This window comes from Corvus moneduloides, chromosome 4 (genome assembly GCF_009650955.1).
Source record: "Corvus moneduloides isolate bCorMon1 chromosome 4, bCorMon1.pri, whole genome shotgun sequence".
NCBI classification, from domain to species: domain Eukaryota; kingdom Metazoa; phylum Chordata; class Aves; order Passeriformes; family Corvidae; genus Corvus; species Corvus moneduloides.
The window spans coordinates 19,043,619-19,061,867 of NC_045479.1; the positions used below are offsets into that span (position 1 = coordinate 19,043,619).

Consider the following 18,249-nt stretch of genomic DNA (forward strand, 5'->3'; position numbering starts at 1 on the left):
GGCGTACCTTTTACAAGTGTCATCCTCCTCCCAAGAGATCTTTAAAATGAAGTTTGATGAATCATGAAAAAGGAATGAGTAAAATGTTATGGCTAAGTAGATCTATTCTATTAACAGACTTTTAATTTTCCTTCAGTAGTTAAACAAACCCAAAAATTCAATATTGCCAGTGTTTATGAAAATGCAACTATATTTCATACTGATTTTGTCATGGTCATTACATTTTTCCTTGAAAAATAGAGATAAATTTTAACTTTCAGGTCAAAGTCAAAGGATAACTTCAAATTTAAAATGTGATTATGGAAACACAAATATAAGACATAAAAAAAATCCAAACCCAAAGAAAAGTATCTTTAAAGATGTGGGTTAATATTTTTCAAAAGATGTTCTTATTCAATTCTGTTCTCCATTCTGAGATGTTCTACAGATTATTTTCTGATACAGTATAAAACCATGTTATCTTCACATTCCTTATCTATTAAATCCTAAATCGATCTAGTTTATACTTGCCTTTCAAACGATACCTTGGCTATTTTCTTTCTTTTTCACCATTAGGTTTTTAAGACACTATTTGATTATCAAAGCTGGTATCTGAGGTTTCAACATTTGAAATTCAAAAAGATGTAGGTGACTCTTGTAGAGATGGTCTTTGGTAGATGGTAGATTCTGGTTTTCTAATAATCATGATTACAGTATTTCATTTTAATGCCAGTTTCATTTTTTTTTTCAGGCTTTTGATTGATAGAAATATATGCCTCAATGTATTCTGTTATTAAACATTTTAAAATAACTGGGTAACAATTGCTTATAGTTTTTTAATAGCTGGTGACGGTCAACTTTTAGTGTGATCAAAAGGAAAATCCAGCATGATGATAATAGTTCTTTTTTAAAATTATTCTCCTGTTGATAGGAGAAAAAAAGAGTTGTCTATTCCTTGCATTTTAAATTAATATTATAGTATAGAAATTAAAAAGTATAAGTCCAGGAGACTAGTTTTAACATTTCATTCCTTGATTTAATAATGCTGAATGCATATGTGGTGCACATTTTAATTGCAGACGTGGTCATCAGAGAAATGACATCTTCCTCAGGTTAGATCTGTGATTGACCTTCATTTCATTGTGGCTTTCTTATTGTAATCACTTTGGATTACATCTCTAACAAACAGAATCACTCCACACCTCTCATATAAACTCATGATTTAATAATAGATCACAGTCCACATCTCATTTTTTTTACTTGCTTGAAGCATTAAGGTTTACCATTTCAGCTACTGAATTATGCCAAGCTTTCCTCATCAGTTTGAGTCTTCCATTGTGAATGCTCCTGAATATTGGGATTTATTTCCCTTTCTTTTGCAGGTTTTACATTTTCATGTGGTTGTTTTAAAGCAGATGATCATCTGTGCTTTCAGTTTCTTCATGTGCTTTTTCATTTGTATTTCTTTTCCCAGATGAAGATGACACCTCAGTTAGTACTCCACCAGCAGGTTAGGACTGTGAGAGTGCTTTGAGTGTGTATGTATGTATGTATTTTTCTCTTGACTATTATTGAAGAAAGAGTCCAAACCAGTGGACTGAGCTCAAAACATGCCACTTAGAAAAAATGTTAAAGTGCCGTATATTATATTAATCTCTGTTGAGAAGTACAAGACCCTTAGAGCAGTTAAGTCCCTTTCCAGTCCTGTCTTGAGGTCTTTAGTAGATCTTCTCCCAGTGGAAGATAAAATATTGGTTAGTAGACCCCAAAGCAACTCCAGATAAGTAAGTAGCATAAGTTTAAATTTAATATAAGTTTAAATAATCAAAATGCTGTCCCTCAGATAAATACTGAACAACATAAATTCATCTGTTACATGGAACTACACAAATCATGGAAAAAACAGCAGCCTCATATAACCTTTTAAAGAACATCTTGAATGGAATTAAGCTAATTTAGATTTTCTAGAGAAAAGTGGGGAAAACTTTGGGGTTTTTTTCTTAGCTGTTCACTTTTTTCTGGTATTCAAGTAGTTCCTCATGGATGTGGTCCTAAATATTTAGTCTAATCTTCTTGTATGAAGAATCAATGTTCTTAAAATCCCAGTGATCTGAGGTCAGTAAAGCTGTGATCTCTGAGCGGGTGTCATCTAAATTGCTCTTCCCTTTCAGATGGGGTGTCTAAGCCAGCGGAAAGAAAAGATTCAGGTGAGACCTCCTGAAAAACATGATGAAACACTCCCAAAATTACATAATAAAAATACTGTTTAGACTTTATTTTTAAAAGATAACTTTATTTTCATTGTTTAGACAGCAGCAAACTACAGCTGTTGAAATGCGTCAAAGTACCAGGGCAAAGAGGTTTCTAGCAGCTAAAGCAGGAGTGAGAGAAGGCTCTGCTGCACAGAACAGGACATGTATAGCAGTATTTGACACATACATACATACCTATCTATCTATATCTGTTTCTGTATAGATAGATACATAGCTGTTCCATTCCTCCTTCAGCCCACAGGAATTCCGTTCCTACATTCAGCCTCACCTGAATCCCACACGCAGGTCCCAGAAGACTGTAGGAGAATGGCTTCTTCTCCCCCCTCAAAGGACGGTGGGGAAAACTTAGCAAAATCCTCATAACCTCTTTCTTCCTACCCTGGCAGGTAACGCACATTGCAGCCACTCTTGTGGTTTCAGGATTTGCAGCCTCTGGAACAAAATGAGCAGCTGGTACTTCAACCATGGTTCTAGACCTGGCATAGCCACCTATGCCAGCCCTCATCAAACCCACCTTCCCTTCTGTTTGCTTAATAAATAGGAAAATGTTAATATCTAAAGGTGATGATAATATTTAGGTGTTCTTTCATGTGGTACCAAATTAATGACTCTGTGTAAGCTTTTTCCATTTATTAATATCCTTTTTCCATTTCACCCCGTGGCATGTTAGGTTTGTTACTGCGCGTGACCAGATCCTGTACTATCATCACTTCATCGTCTTCCCACCGATAACTTTCACTTGTTCGCATGTTGTTTCCATACATTGCCATGTTACAGTGATATAATCTAAACATTTGGATTATAGAGAGTATATATAGATATGTATCTATATATATTTGTTCATTTATGTCTGTGTAAATCATTTCATATGTGTGTATATATATGTGTATATACGTGTGTGTATATACATGAATGTCTTTACCTGTGAGAAAAACTGTACAAGCAGACATATACATAAGAGGGGCTAGGCACACCACCCACAACTGACTCAAGGACAAAGATTTTATAGCAAAGCTGTCTAGCATTTCAACACCTTTTTAAAATTCCTAATAGACTTTAGGATAATAAACCCAATTTGGTTGCATTTTCCCACGGCTGCCATGAGCTGTGTTGCATTTGTGGGTGGTCGAAATTTTCCTGAGTTGAAAAGATTCCCACAGCAGTAATTGCTACATATCAGAAAGACTATTCTGACCTCTAATCAGTTTCCCCCCTGTACTGGCACTAACTCCTCAAAAAATGGAGATGTGGCATTTGGACTGCAGGTTGGGATATGAGACATGTCCTTTGCCTCTCTGCAGAAAGTGAGCAGAAAACAGACAGGCATCCCATCCACTGCCTTGCTCTCCTTGCACTTTCTGCTAGGAATCGGTTTTGACCATGGTTTTGCCTGAGATGTCATGGCAGAGCACAAAGCCAGGACTGTGCAGATATAGAGGAAGACCAGAAACACACAGCTGTACAATGCTCTGCCCTGGGGAGAGCACTCATTTGCTGCTTCTCTCAGTACCTTTTCAGTTCCAAAGTCCCAGTTTCCAGAAGAGAAGCTGCTGTGTCTGAGCATATGTCACAATCATTTCCATTTGACAAACTACTTTTCCCATAGAATGTCCCATGAATCCCATGAAATGCACATGGCAGGACATGGTATTGACCGATTCCCAAGCTCTCTGCTTCTGTCATGAGAGAAAAGAACAAAGTTCAGAAGTGAGCTTCATTCCTGCCCTGCTTTGCAGACATAGAGGAAGAATCAGCTTGTACAATGGACTTAGTTTGGGTTGAGGGAGATCCACTGAAACTGTGCATCGAATGTGGGGACTTTTGTGCTTCTAGCTGTTTGTGTTTTCAGAACCTCCATCTCCTCTGAAAAACAAAGAGCTGACCTTTGTGCATCGCCTCTGTAAAGCACTCATGGTTGAATGCTGGTGCCATTCAAGTTGCTCAGTGCCCATCCTGGCTGATCAGGTTCCCCCTCTTCCTCCCTGAGAGTTTAATTTTCGGTCACCACAGAGGTAGCGTTCTTGCAGGAACTGTACACAATGGGACAGCCAAGCAATGGATGTCAGTGTGAACAAAAGCTTACATATCTTTCAGGACATCTGAAGAGAAAGGTGCTAGGGGTAGAGAGTTTAGGAAGTTCAGGTAAGTGTACTTTGGCGGGAGTAAAACACCCTCAGATGATTGATATTTCCCCCTCTCTCTGCATCTCAGTATGGTCTCTTGGAGAAGGAGCTCCAGAAGAGTCAGAAAAACGCGATGACACCCAAAGATCCACTTTGTTCATCGAGAAACCTCAGAGTGGGACAGTGAGTGTTGGTAAGTGCTTAGGAACAGAATCGAAAGCCACTGCCAGAGACACAGAGGCTGAGGCAGAGCTGGGAATGGTACCTGCAGTTCCTGTGTCACTCAGGTTCTGCCCTCAGCTGCAAGTACTGCCTCTGGTTTCAGCTGGATGTGAACTCTGCTCTGAAGGCAAAAGGACTGCATGGAGAGAAGCAAAACCCAGGGACAAGCTCAAAGTCTAATAACTTACTGAGCGCAACAGTAAGAGGTATAGTTTCTGGAGAAGAAAGCTGGTTATTGTGACACTGTTGGCTGTACTGTTATTGATATATCAGGAAGATCTTATGCAGGGTATCAGCAATGCTAAGAAGTTCAGTACAGGCTACTTAGTAGGTCTGTTATCTCCTTGGATACACAAAGATGTGGTCAGATGTAGGGATATTTTTATTCATTACCCTTATTTTTCTCAGTTTCTGAGTAGAAAAGAGGATTAGGGGAAAATTTATTTGGGAAAAAAATACACGAAGTTGTATTTTCCTCTAGATGAATGTTAGGATGGAAATTCAGCAGGGGCTGTGCAGTGGTCTTCTGAAAAATGAGAGCTTTTACTATTCCCAATTCACTGTTGAGAGATGATTCTTTCCTGTCACTTCTCAGCTTGAAGAATTAATGATAGAAGTGCATGAAGAGCTCTGGGCTTTCTTTTCCAGACTGCAGTTTATCCCTGGCTGGCAGACCCAGAACACCTGTGCTTCTTTTGAGCAAGTGAAGTCAAATATTAGGAACAATTCACCCACGAGAGCATGGACTTTTGCCCCAAATTTATCCTATTTCTCAGTGCCTCAAGCTCCACACTGACACAGACAGAAAGCTTACAGACCCCAAATCATTAACCTCTGTATCACTGCAGTACTCTCCTAGTCTGTGTGACTCCATCTGACTCTTAATGTTGTGATAGAACACGTGGAGACTGAATGGAGCAGAATTGAAAGAAACTCGTAGAGATACAACTGACCAACCACACGTTCCTCAATAGCTGCATTATTCTTTTCTCTTTTTGAAAGGTGGGAATATTACATTTATAGCCAAAGTAGAAGCCAAAGACCTTCTCCGGAAGCCAAATGTGAAGTGGTTTAAAGGAAAATGGATGGACCTGGCCAGTAAAGCAGGGAAGCACCTGCAGCTGAAGGAGTCCTTCGAGCGTCACACTAAGGTGTGTCTTTACTTTCCCTTCTTATGGGGGCAAAGCTCCAAAGGGAGGTTAAAGATCAGTTTAAAAGAACAGGTAGAAGCTCAAGAGCAGTGGAGCCTAAGCCTGGCTTCCCCACACAGATTTCAGTGGTGATCTCTGACCTTCTGCAGAAGCAGACTTTTCTGCTCTCCCAGCACAGGACAAGGAATGGTGGGAAAATCAATTTTTTCCACTGCCATTTCTGGATTGCAACTTCTTTTCAGAGCCCATTATTTGAGTTATTCCTTGTTTCTGCTGCATGTCTGAAAGACTCATGTTTTAACTCCTGCTTTGTGCAAATGCATCCTTCACATGAATGAAAAGCTATGCTTGATTTTTAGATTCACACATTCGAGATGCAGATCATCAAAGCTAAGGAAAACTATGCAGGGAACTATCGCTGTGAAGTATCTTATAAGGACAAATTTGATAGCTGCTCTTTTGACCTTGAAGTCACTGGTAAGGTTCCACTTGTGTCTGTAAAGATTTATAAGGATTTCTTTCTCTTTTTTCTTTCTTTTTTCTTTTTTTTTAAATTTGAAATGACGCTTCATTTTGCTCAGACCCTTTAAATGAAGTAATGCTTAAAGTGAACATTTTTAGCACAGAGCTCAGAATACTTTCTTGTGTCTGTAATTTGTTGTCTAAATGAACACTGGGATAGATACCATGTAAGACATTTATCCAAACATTAGAAAAGCTGGCAGGTAAAATTAATATTGAATTCAAATCAGGCTCTGCCACATGAGACTCAGGGCTGTGTGTGTGTGCTCAGAGGTCAGCAGGGTGGGGGCCAGCCTGGCTCCATCCATCCACTGGCTCTGGATCAGAACCATTTAATGTGATTCAGACTGTCCCAAAGGGGTAACTCACACAAGGAGGATCCCACCTTGGCTCAAGACTCAGTGTGAGTCTGTAGCTGTAGAGGAGACTGTCTCTGTCTCTTGCCTCTGATGCTGAGCGTACTGAGAGAGCACAAGGTGCCAGCAGGGAAGAAAGCGCAGGAAGTGAGAAGACAAAAAGGCCAGAGCCTGTAAATAAGGCAGGAAGGGGAATGGAGAGAAACATCAGAGAAACAGATTTCCTACGCAGAACTGCAGCAAGGACTTTAGAGAAATGGTACACTTAGCACTGAGTGTAATCTTTGCAGATATCAGAACTTAATGCCAAAGGGGAAGCACAAATGCTGGTCACTTAGCAGAAAACTTACAAATTTCATGTTCAAAATTATACTGCTTACATAAATTATGGGAGCTTCAAATTATGTTTTTAATTCCTGTATTACTGTTATTTCATAGAATCTTCCCAAGCTGCTCCATCGATTGACATCAGATCTGCTTTCAAAAGAAGGTAACTTCAGTGGTCCTGTCAAGTTGCTCAGTAATGGATACTGGTAGCATGCCCAGAACTTGTGTCAGAAAATTGTATCAAGTACTTTATAAAATTGTTTTTGTACATATAGATTAAAGAAGTGGAATTTCAGGTAATTGGTGGTGGGTAGAATGAAATAGTTACAGCACATAGTATATACAATATTAAATACCCCTACTGTGACATTACAAGTGTCATTAATTTAAGGGAAGATTGAATATTTAAGGCAATTAAATATATGTTTCTTTAGAGGTTTTTAAAAATGTATTTTCATTCACTAAAAGAGTCTACTGCATGTTTCCTGAAAGCTGTCAGCCACAATATGAAAGTTCCGGGTCCCAATCCTGCACTGATTAAAAGCAGAGAGAAAATTCACATTGATTTCAAGAAGACAGGATATGACTTTGTAGTCTTACAGTAAATAGTAAATACCATCAGTAAGGAAAAACAATAAAGAGTATATTACAGAGAATGTAAAAAAAAAGCGTTGTGTCTTAAGGTTTGTTTCCTTTCTGATAAAGCAGCAATTCTAACCAGTGTGTCAGGTTTGTATGATGAAATATAAAAAATATATAGAATGAAAATATTTTACAAACACATAATGAATGCAGTTTGTTAATCTAGAAGTAAAACTGGGATTCAGAGAGAACTGCTTTTATTCAGAGGGCTTTAATTTAAAGAGACAATCAAAAGATATTACCTTCAAGGTGCATTTCCTTCTTTAGCACATTTTAAAAAATGCAGTAACTACTCTGCCCAAGCAGATGAAGATATCTCAGTATTTTCTGGTTTTCTAAGTAATATCTTGCACGTAAAGTCTCGATTAAACATTAGCATCATTTCAGTTAAGATGTGCACTATTTTGCCCTTCTAACAAATATTTAGGGCATTTCTTTTGTCTGTATGTGCTCTATGATAAGGTAATTCTGCTAAAGACTACATTATAGAAAGAAATGCACCTTCATAGGACTGTGATTTTATCTGTAAAAATGGACAATGTACTGTTTTATTTTTCTTTATAACTGTTTTCTCCCTTCATTTAGAGAAAAGTTAAATCTTTAAGGCTAAGTACTTTTCAATCAGTATTTGACCGAACTATGCATTGTTAAAAGCACCACCCAGCAATTCAAATCTTTGGTTTGTATTCATATAGCAAGAGATCAGCTCAAGCCCTTTGTTTTTACAATGTCCATTATGGAAATGAGAAACAAAGCTGCTTGTGATGAGTAGCTCACATTTGTTTGTGTTACTGAAATCTAACACAAACCTCGGCAAATTGATGTATGCAGTTACAAAAATTTGCCATCAGAGTATAAGAAGAAGCAATACAAACCTTTGTGTTATTTTTCACAAGTGCCTACAGAAACAAAATCCATGTGAAAAAGCATACAAGTTTGTGTTGATTTTATACAATTCTTTGTGTGTCTGGACTGTGTTGAGTATATGAGAAGTGTAGAGTGTTTGCAATGGGTGTTGTCTAAGTCTTCCTGTATTAAACAAAGATTTGATCTTTTTCTGTCAATAACAGCGGTGAAGGACAAGATGATGCAGGAGAACTTGACTTTAGTGGTCTCCTGAAACGTAGGTGAGAACCAAGTGATGCAATGAGCAGGTGTGGATTGCAAACCATTAGGTTCGCACACAGAAACAGTCAGGTGTAGCATTAATAACTTCTTAAGAATTTTCTGACCTTTCAATTTTCTTAATGTTTCTAACTTATTATTCTTATAGTATAATATACAAATGTTCAGTTAATTTTACCTCTAAGTGTGCAGAAAAGAAACCTCAGATTTGAGTGCTCTGGTAAAAAAAATGAGCCCCTGCCTAAAGAGGCCAATAACATTTAGTTCACTTGCTATTTTATTTCTTTTGTGTGTGCATGGAAGGCAGAGGGGGGAAATTTCCTACACAGGGATGAGCAGTTCAGAAAATTGAGTCTGGTGCAAAAGTAAAAAACATCCTGATACGAAAAAATCATATTTTGTGTTTTCAAGTCATAGGTATTGGTACAATTCTTTGTAGCTTTTTTTTTAATATGTGCACACAAATGCTCAATCATGTTTTATTTGACTCAAGTGTTTTGATGGAAAAAAACTCGGGTGCATGTTTCTCTGGTTTGCCTTGAAAATCTGGTGTTATGATAGTTACATCTCTAGTTCTTTCAGATCTTAAACCTAGTTAATTCACTATCTTTTAAAATCAAGCAGAGAAATTCTGTATGCCATGGAAATCAGTGGCAACTGATCACAGAGAAGTGGAAAAGGAACTACATCCTTTATCTCATCTACCACTTACTCTGAAAGAGGAAAATCTGCAATATTAATTACATGAAAAGGTCCCAATGGGCTCATTGGCTGTGAGGGAGAGGATAGCATTTAAGCAACTAAAGCACACAGGAAAAGCTGAAGCTAAAAGTAGACAAAGAATTACCTGAACCAATTCCAATCCACCAGGTCTTTGGTTTTTCAATCTTCTCATCCCTAATTAGGATCTTCAGTTTGTCTTTTCACCCTACTAATACAACTTGCTGTGCTAGTTCTCATGACCACCTGCATGGTGTTTCAGTAGCCACGACAGTTGCATGTAAGAGATCTTGGTGTTTCTGTGGAAAGATAAATGTGGTTCAAGAGACATTATCACGTTACTAACAATTAACTCTTAAGATTTGTAAGATAAATACTGTACAGCCATATAAACATAGTATACCTATTGTGTGCTTAATGGATAAAGCAAATATTTAGTTTTTAGATACCATTATTTGACTTCGGTCAAATTGGTTCACCTTGCTTCAGGCCTTGAAATGCAACTTCATATTTCTGAGCTTAATTGAATAAAATTGTTAATTAAGCCACAGTGTGGATATTAATATCCATGTCTGTGGATATTAACATCCATTATTTAGAAGACAAATCCATGGTTTCATTTCAATTTTTACAACAGGCAATGTTGGAGGTGCATTCATTCTCCTTTTTTTTATGGTTGTATGACCAAGGAAAGACCTAGGACTTTTCACTTTTGGTTCATACTACTTGAAACATGTTTTTTTTTAAAAAAAAAAAACAACCCTAAATGCATAGAATCAATATACTGTCTATTTTCCAATTTTCTGCTGGTTGGCAGGCAGACATATAAAGTCTTGTCTCAGTAAGCCACTCCATGACTGCATATGCTTTGTCAATGCAATGGATCAGTAGCAGCACGAAGTTCCAAGAGGCATAAGAGCTAAAAACCACTCAAATATTTAAGTCTTTGTTTATTAAAAAAAAAAAAAGTACATCTTGCAACAAAACAGACGTTTCTAGGGAAGAGATCTGAAAATGATTTTGTGGTGAGGTCAGTCTGCTTAGGAAATACCATGCTCTGTTTGACCCCTGGCCTCAGCTCAAGCAACTGAGGTCTGAGAATGAAGTTGGCTTGCTCTAAGCATCAAAATTCGTTCTCCAGGTATGCAAGAGAAAAATGAGCCTGAAATTAATTCTTTCAATCTGGTTGAAAATCAGGATCCTCATTCTCAACCCCTGCCTGATTTAAAGGGGAGCTTTATTTTGATTGCCATAGAGTGCTCATCTCCTTGACATTGGGCAGACGCTGCCTGGTGAGCAGCCAGTCCTGGGGGAGGACAGTGCTGCCCCAGGGGGAATCTCACCTTTTACCAGTGCTTGCAAGCTGATCTCAGCCTGCCCCCATGCAGAAGGAATCTCAATGAAATGGCAGCATTCGCTGTACAATCACCCTCGGGAAAGCGTGAGCACGGAGAAGAGGAACAAAATACAAAATTACATACCTGAGATTGTCTAACTTACATTGCTGTCTCAGAATTATTGTATTTGAAAGACTACTCAGGGAGATCCTCTCTTGCTTTTTAAAATAACAGACATATTATGAAAATTAATAAACCTCATGGACTTAACAGCACAGCGGTTTCCATGGCTTTTTATCCAACCATGCAGAGATTCTCAGGGATCTTTAGTGCTATTTCTGTATATGTCAAAGAAAATCCTCTGTTGGACTCCATAAAGCTCAGCTCTAACAGTGTCTAGATGCAAAGCCTGGTATTTTTTATTTCTCAAAAGTTTATTTTCTCGCTCTGTTCTCAAAAAGCACTGATTTTGTTGGACAAGCTATAATCAAATTGGAATGTTTCTGGTCTGATCCTAATGATATTACAGGAGGAAAAATCTAGATTTGTTATTCAGTTCCAGTATTGTCCTAGAAGTCCACATTTTTTGTGCTGAATTGCCAGTCTGAAAAATTATCATTTTGTTTAGGATGCTTCCATTTTTCTATCATTTAATGGCTGCCACTGTGAAAATAATTATACTTCTCTTCATTGGTTGTCTTATCCTGGAATTGCAGATAGTAAATATGATATTGAAACTTCTGTGTGAAGGTGATTCCTCACACAGGCCTCTGAAAACATTTCCTGCTCTTAAGACTGAGACACACATGGCAGCAAACAGATCCATCCTTCAAGTCCAAGCTGGTGTGGAAATCTTCAGTTCCTATTGATATGACAACTTTAAGTAATGCTGAGAAGCACCGGTGTAACTATAAACAGACACAGATTCCCCTGTATTTCAATGTCCTGTCTTCAGTCACCCCCAGTAGCACCTACAGGGACTCAGGGTTTGAAAACACTTTTATTTAATTTTGAAATGTACAGATTAGACTTAGTGGTGCCATCATAAATTGTAATTGATTCCACTCAAGTTACAGCAGATAAAATTTATTTAAGTGGGATTAGCCTGTGTCCTGTTACATTTTCAAACTGCCTTTTTTTTTTTTTTGAAGCAATTAAGCAAAATAAAAATTCTCATAACTGATTGTATCAGAAAAGGCCAAATTAAAACTTACATCCAAATTCTGCCCTGAAGATGTGTAAAGTAAGGTGTGAATGTCACTCTGAGCTATTCCAACCATACTGGGTGAAATAAAACAAAGTATGATGGCAGCCTTCAAATTTTGGTCAAAACAATTCTAGCCTTACCATAGATTCAGCTTCACCTGTTCTTTATGGTGCGATAAAACCTTGCTAACTCTTGTCCCATAATTGTATTTTGCTAACATAAGGGAGATTAAACAACAAGAGGAAGAGCCTGAGGTGGATGTGTGGGAACTCCTGAAGAACGCAAATCCCAGCGAGTACGAGAAGATTGCTTTCCAGTACGGCATCACTGACCTGAGAGGGATGTTAAAGCGGCTGAAGCGGATGCGCAGGGAAGTGAAGAAGAGTGCAGGTATGGATGTGGCAGAATATTCCTGTGCTCATCCATCACAAGCAACCATTCACCTTAAAAACCCAAATAGACTTCACTTGCACGCGAGGGAACTTTCACACTCCAACTCAAGCCTCATTCCTACAAGGAATTAATCAGAAGGCAGCTTTGATCCACGGTGCAAGTGTAAACACCTTATCCAACTTAGTGCTTACCTAAAGCATCCCTCCCTCTCAGACAAACACTGGTTCCATTTGGAACAATGTCCCCCAGGTGCGTGGAAAGGTGTTACCTGATCAAACAATGCTTGTGTTATCAATATCTTCTGCTCTAAATAGAGGTCACTCCAAACACCTGAAGTGTTTGCTCTTCATCATTTCGTTTTGCACTTAATCTCCATTGCTCAGAAATCCCAGCTGTACTACAGACCCTCCATCCTGCACTGGGTGAGGACATTCAGGCTTGTCTTTCCCCATCTACCCTACTGAAAGTATGAGAGGTGTAATTACATACAGAAATATAAATATGTGTTTCTTTGTAGAAATACATAGATGTGTGTGTGTATATAAGATAAATGTATATGCCACAGAATATGTTTGCACACACATATAAATACAATACACTGTCCATTATACTATTGTAGCATCTGCTTGTTCCTGGACAGCATTTCAGAACTGGATGCAATAGATACATTTGCTGTGTCACTGGTTTCCTGGAGGCATCCCTTTTATGTAGGTGAAGTCCTCCACAAGTTCAGCTGTAATCCAGCTGCCTGATATACCCTCTCTCCTTGCCCATTACCTCATAACATATATTATGTTACTAGACATTAATTTTTATTTGTGTATTTCATTTGATGCACCTACTCAGTCCTATTTGGAATACAGTCACACTGCAAAGTCTTGAAGACATACCAGCTTGAACTTGCCCGGGATAAGCAGATCTGCACAGCTTTGTGCTTATTCTAATGTTTCTAGATGATTCCATGCAAACTAGTGTGAGAATATCTTGTGATGCATAACTTTGTGTGCGTGTATTCTGACAGCTTTGATGAGATTTATGCAATGTCATTTCAGCATTCATATTCTTGTTTCCTGATCCCATGTTAAAGTAACACTTGACTTCCACAACAGCTTTTGCCAAAGGCCTCGATCCTGCATACCAGGTGGACAAAGGAGGTAAAGTAAGATTCATGGTGGAGCTAGCAGATCCAACAGTGGAACTCAAGTGGTATAAAAATGGCCAAGAGATACGACCAAGTGCAAAGTAAGTGATCTTAGCATATGTATGCAATAAAATGGGTACACATGCATTCCCTTGACAAGTGTGTTGCACAGATCTCTCTCTTTGCTCAGGTTGCACCAATTTCTGAATTTCATTAGATGTGGAGAGCATGTAAATGATGCTACATTGCTCAGGACCCAGAAAAGTCTACTGTAGGCTAAATGTAATCTTTGTCTCAAGGTAAAAGTATTAGAGATCCTCAAAAAAATGTGGCATGATTTCCTACTCCGTAGTTTTTAAAATACCAGGAAGCACTGCGAGTAAATCGATCACTTGTCCTTGGTCCTGTGTCTGGAGGTGGACACAATCTTTCTACAGTAATTATGTGCTAAGAGCAGAGATGTTGACATCACACACTTACCCACCTGGCTCATAAACCATCCAAGAAAAGGGGTGTGGGGTTTGTCTCATCTTCCTCTACTCATTAACTTTGACACACTGAAGTCAACAACCTGCACCATCAGTCACGGGCGACAGATCCAGTGTACACAAGCTTCTTCATCTGTACCACCTGCATATTGGTTTCTTCTCTGGCTCTTCCAGAAAGTGGTCTTTCAGGTGCAGACATTTGAGTACTTGTAGAGCAATGCCTGGAAGTTGAGCCCAGTCCTTTTGTGGGCACACCCAGCTCTTTCAACCCGGTGCAGAAAACCCCATTCCACAGTCAGACACAGCTGGGAAGGATGTACATAAAAATGTAATGCTCCTCAAATGTTTCTGAGCAGTACAAAATCCTAGCCTTTTTTCCTCTTACCCAGTGAAAAAAAAATAGTAATTAACAAAAGCCCTCTTACAGAAACGAGGCGGATTTCCTTCATTCTGTTGCTGTAGAAATCAATGAAGGATTTTGTTTAATATTCATGATTGACAAAAAAAAGGAAAATAGAGTACCTTTTCTTGAGCCCCAATATCTATAGGCATGAGCAGCTCAGAGCTGTTTTGCAAGCAGCTCTATGGATTCCTCTCCAGCAGGAGGGGCTGGATTAGGTGTTCCAGTGCATTTCTACCAGGCTGCTGAAGCAGCTGTCAGATGCTAATGAGCTTTGGTCATTACAAACCTGGAGCAGATCTAAACTGGTGACATAAAGGTGAAAGGCTCCATATCCCATTACCAAAACCCCATATCCCATTACTGATATCTTGTGCCATCTGGCCTACCAATAATATTAACTTCTTAACTTTGGCTATTATTATACTTCACAAAAATTTTGGAATGAGTGATGGTGTCCTCTTACTGCTTATTTTCAGCTTTCCTCATCTAGAGTTTCAGACTCCATTTTATTTGCCATCGTTCCGCTCCAGCTTCTTTTTTTTTTTTCTTTTTTTATATTTCTTTTTTTCGTATCACCCAGCCCTGGGATCTTGGAACAAGCCAGAAGCAGCTTATTGTCACTCTACACCACAGCTCTTTTTGCTAGAAGTCTGACAGCTCTGTTGAAACTTGGAAATTGCTTCCAAGCACAATTTTTCCAGTACTGCGTAAACCCCAGAATTTTTGCCTCTAAAAATCCCTAAAGCGTTTTCTACATAAAACAAAAGGGGTCCAGAAGTTTTGCTAATGTGTCTTTGCTGTTCAAACAGATACATTTTTGAGCACAAAGGTAACCAGCGAATTTTATTCATCAATAACTGTACGATGACAGACGATGCTCGCTATTACGTAACAGCTGGTGATGAGAAATGCTCCACAGAACTTTTTGTGAGAGGTAACTATGTCAGCCTGATGCTGTTTCAGCTGTGCTACATTTATGTGGCTTCTTTGGCTGCAACAGAAATTAACAGGGAGGACCTGGTTCGGTATGTTTTTGAATTTGTATTTGAATTTGTATTTGTATTGTTAGGATCACTTGGTATTTCTGTGATCCCTGGCTATTTTTTTCCCTCATCCTGTACTTAGCAGCTTAGTGAAAACCCTGAAATGAGGATATAGTTGATTTGATACTGTGCATTGGGATCTCCTGGGGCTGTGGTGCCCTTCATAATTTTAAGCCCTTTTGTAGGCTTTTGTGTCATAGCACTGGCTTCCCCTAACACCACACTTGGTACCTGAGGACTCTGATACTGTCCAAGTGCCCTCAGATCAGGCTTTCTAGAAATCAGTTTTCATTCCATTTGCATTGATTTGAGGGAAGATTCTATCAAAAGTTATGAATGGGTGGCCATATCTTCACTCTGTCTGCTCCCATGGTGTTGATTACCCCCACACGCACAAGAAACCAAACAGAAAAGTAAAGCTTATAGTGAGAGAAAAAAATCTTCAAATATTTGAAAGATACTTTTAGAATAGCGGAGCCCATTGCCCCTAAAAACAGCATAGAGTAACTGTTGTACAGTCTTTTGCTATTAAATAAACTTGAGTTATGACATCAGGAATGGAGTAAACAAGTAAGGTCACCACAATATGCCATCAGATCATCTTATAATATGGGTATATATCTCATCATGGGCTGTAGGACCTGATGAAAACACAGTTTTCTAAGAGGGATTTGTGGGAAGCAAAAGGGGAATGTCAGCTTCTCATGTCAAGCTTCCTGGACAAAACTGTCAATAAAATGGGATGCAAAGCATGTATTAATATGAAGAAATGTTCTTTTTCTTTTATTGAGCAGATTTCCTACTAGCATACTAATGAGCAACCACTTTTCTGATTTAAGGCAGCGAAGGCTGCACTGATACTCATATTAGAATTTTAAAGTAATCTTGCCTTCTGCAGCATGATTTAGAAAATCTCTTCCACTTAGTTTTCCCTCTGAGATTGGAAATCTGTAACATTTTCTTCCCAAAGATCCTCCGATTTTGGTGACCAAAGGCCTGGAGGATACCAGCACCTATGTTGGTGAACGAGTGGAACTGAGCTGTGAAGTGTCTGAGGATGATGCAAACGTGAAATGGTAAGCCACACTTTGAACAGCTTCCTTGAGAATAAAACCCAGAAGCTTTTAATCACGGGCAAAAACATGGGCAGCTTTTCCGACACCAGTAAACCTGAAAATTGTTAAGAAAATCTCACCAAAACTCTATTCAAAAATGTAGCAACAGCAGAAATACCCTTATACGTTCATGGATGAGTTTGTTTCATCTTTCTACTGCCTTAAAGTCTTGTAAAGTCTTCTCTGGGAGTTTCAGTCTATGGAAGTCTCATTTGCACAGGACTTCCTTTGGAAAAATAAAAATTCTTTGTTTCCCATTAGGTTTAGAAATGGTGTAGAACTTTCCAACGATCCTAAATCTCGGTATCGAATTAAGGTTGAGGGTAAAAAACACACTTTGATCATAGAGGAAGCTGCCAAAAATGACACTGCAACTTACTCAGTAATGACAACTGGAGGGCAATCAGAAGCCAAGCTTTCAGTTGACTGTGAGTATCATCCACCTTGCTCTCGAATGTCACAGAGTGCTAGCATACAGAAAGAAACAATTTTCTTGCCTTTCCCTGGGGGTTTAAAAGGAGTCTTAACTTCCATACCAGTTTTTTAGCTGCAAATCTCCAGAACAGTGGCTTCTCTTTAGACACTGTTTCCAGTAGCAGGCCATGAACTAGTTCTGCTTGATAACCTCCTGTCACTCCATTAAGATGGAAAACAGAGCAATCCATACAAAGATACAAGAGGTCAACAAAGGCAATTTTCAAGGGAAGTATCTGCTTTTCTTCAGTCCTTCCAGGTTTTCACAGGAAAGTTAAATCTAGGCACAAGCACATGACTGTGTAGCCCCCTCAGCTTTGCTTGTGCAGTATCTCTTTAAAATGCTTGTGTTTTCAAACAAAATGTATCTGATCCATCCTCTGAAGTTATCTTGCGTTCTGCATAAATGTACACTTTTATTTGTAATACTCATTCTGCTCTTGACTATTTTGTACAAATTGGCACCCTGACCAATTCATGCTCTTTCATTATCAAGTTGGAAATTATCCCCCATGGTTACTGGGCTCCATCACCTTTCTTTAATCTGCTTCTGTTTCCCTAAGTGAGACCACTGAAGATATCACTTGCACTAGAAGACCAGACTGTGAGGCTTGGACAGGAAATCCACTTGAAGTGTGAGATATCTGAGAACGTGGAAGGGAAATGGTACAAAAATGGGCAGCTGATTGAAGCTAGTGACCGTGTAAAACTTTATCACAAAGGAAGGTAAGCCTGCTGTGTATGGACTTGGCTTTGGATGGAATGACGCTGTGGAGATGTGCCGATATTTGGCTTACTTCACTAAAAATTATCTGCTAATCAAGCCTAACCTCTGTCCCTCAAGATATATTTATTTTTGTCATTTTAAAAGCCATGTCTCCTTGCTCCCTTTAATCTTGTGTGTTTTGGCTGTGGAGGACAATAATCAAATCCTTGACTCACCTAACTGCTAGCTATTGATTTTTCTTGACATTGCTGTTGCTCTTAGTATGGGACATTAAGCAGAAAAATAAAATTATTGTTAGACACTTTTAAAAGTATACAGCTTTTAAATGCCTCTTTTTCTCATAGCTCCTGTTTGTATCAACTCACAAAGGTGGTCCAGCAAAAGTCAGAATATTCCCACAATGGGATCACCTACAGATTTTTTCTTGAACAAACGAATTGCCGTTGAATGGCAGCAGCAGAGAATCCCTGTGTCAAAGAGA

General features: G+C 38.7%; 1 protein-coding gene across 15 annotated transcripts in view; it reads left to right on the forward strand.

The window, feature by feature from the left end:
• The window catches only part of MYBPC1 (myosin binding protein C1), a 70,986-nt gene that overhangs the window by 26,897 nt on the left and 25,840 nt on the right, over positions 1-18,249 (forward strand). For 8 of the 15 annotated variants that reach the window (XM_032107525.1, XM_032107535.1, XM_032107530.1 and 5 more), the window contains exons 4-17: positions 1,059-1,091; positions 1,454-1,489; positions 2,151-2,186; positions 4,464-4,568; positions 5,600-5,748; positions 6,108-6,225; positions 7,065-7,116; positions 8,666-8,722; positions 12,208-12,374; positions 13,487-13,619; positions 15,219-15,343; positions 16,423-16,528; positions 16,829-16,995; positions 17,605-17,767. In XM_032107525.1, coding sequence (XP_031963416.1) covers positions 1,059-1,091; positions 1,454-1,489; positions 2,151-2,186; positions 4,464-4,568; positions 5,600-5,748; positions 6,108-6,225; positions 7,065-7,116; positions 8,666-8,722; positions 12,208-12,374; positions 13,487-13,619; positions 15,219-15,343; positions 16,423-16,528; positions 16,829-16,995; positions 17,605-17,767 — 1,447 coding nt within the window. The remainder of the gene's footprint in view (positions 1-1,058; positions 1,092-1,453; positions 1,490-2,150; positions 2,187-4,463; positions 4,569-5,599; positions 5,749-6,107; positions 6,226-7,064; positions 7,117-8,665; positions 8,723-12,207; positions 12,375-13,486; positions 13,620-15,218; positions 15,344-16,422; positions 16,529-16,828; positions 16,996-17,604; positions 17,768-18,249) is intronic. The other 7 variants (XM_032107526.1, XM_032107533.1, XM_032107538.1 and 4 more) reach the window with 3 other exon arrangements.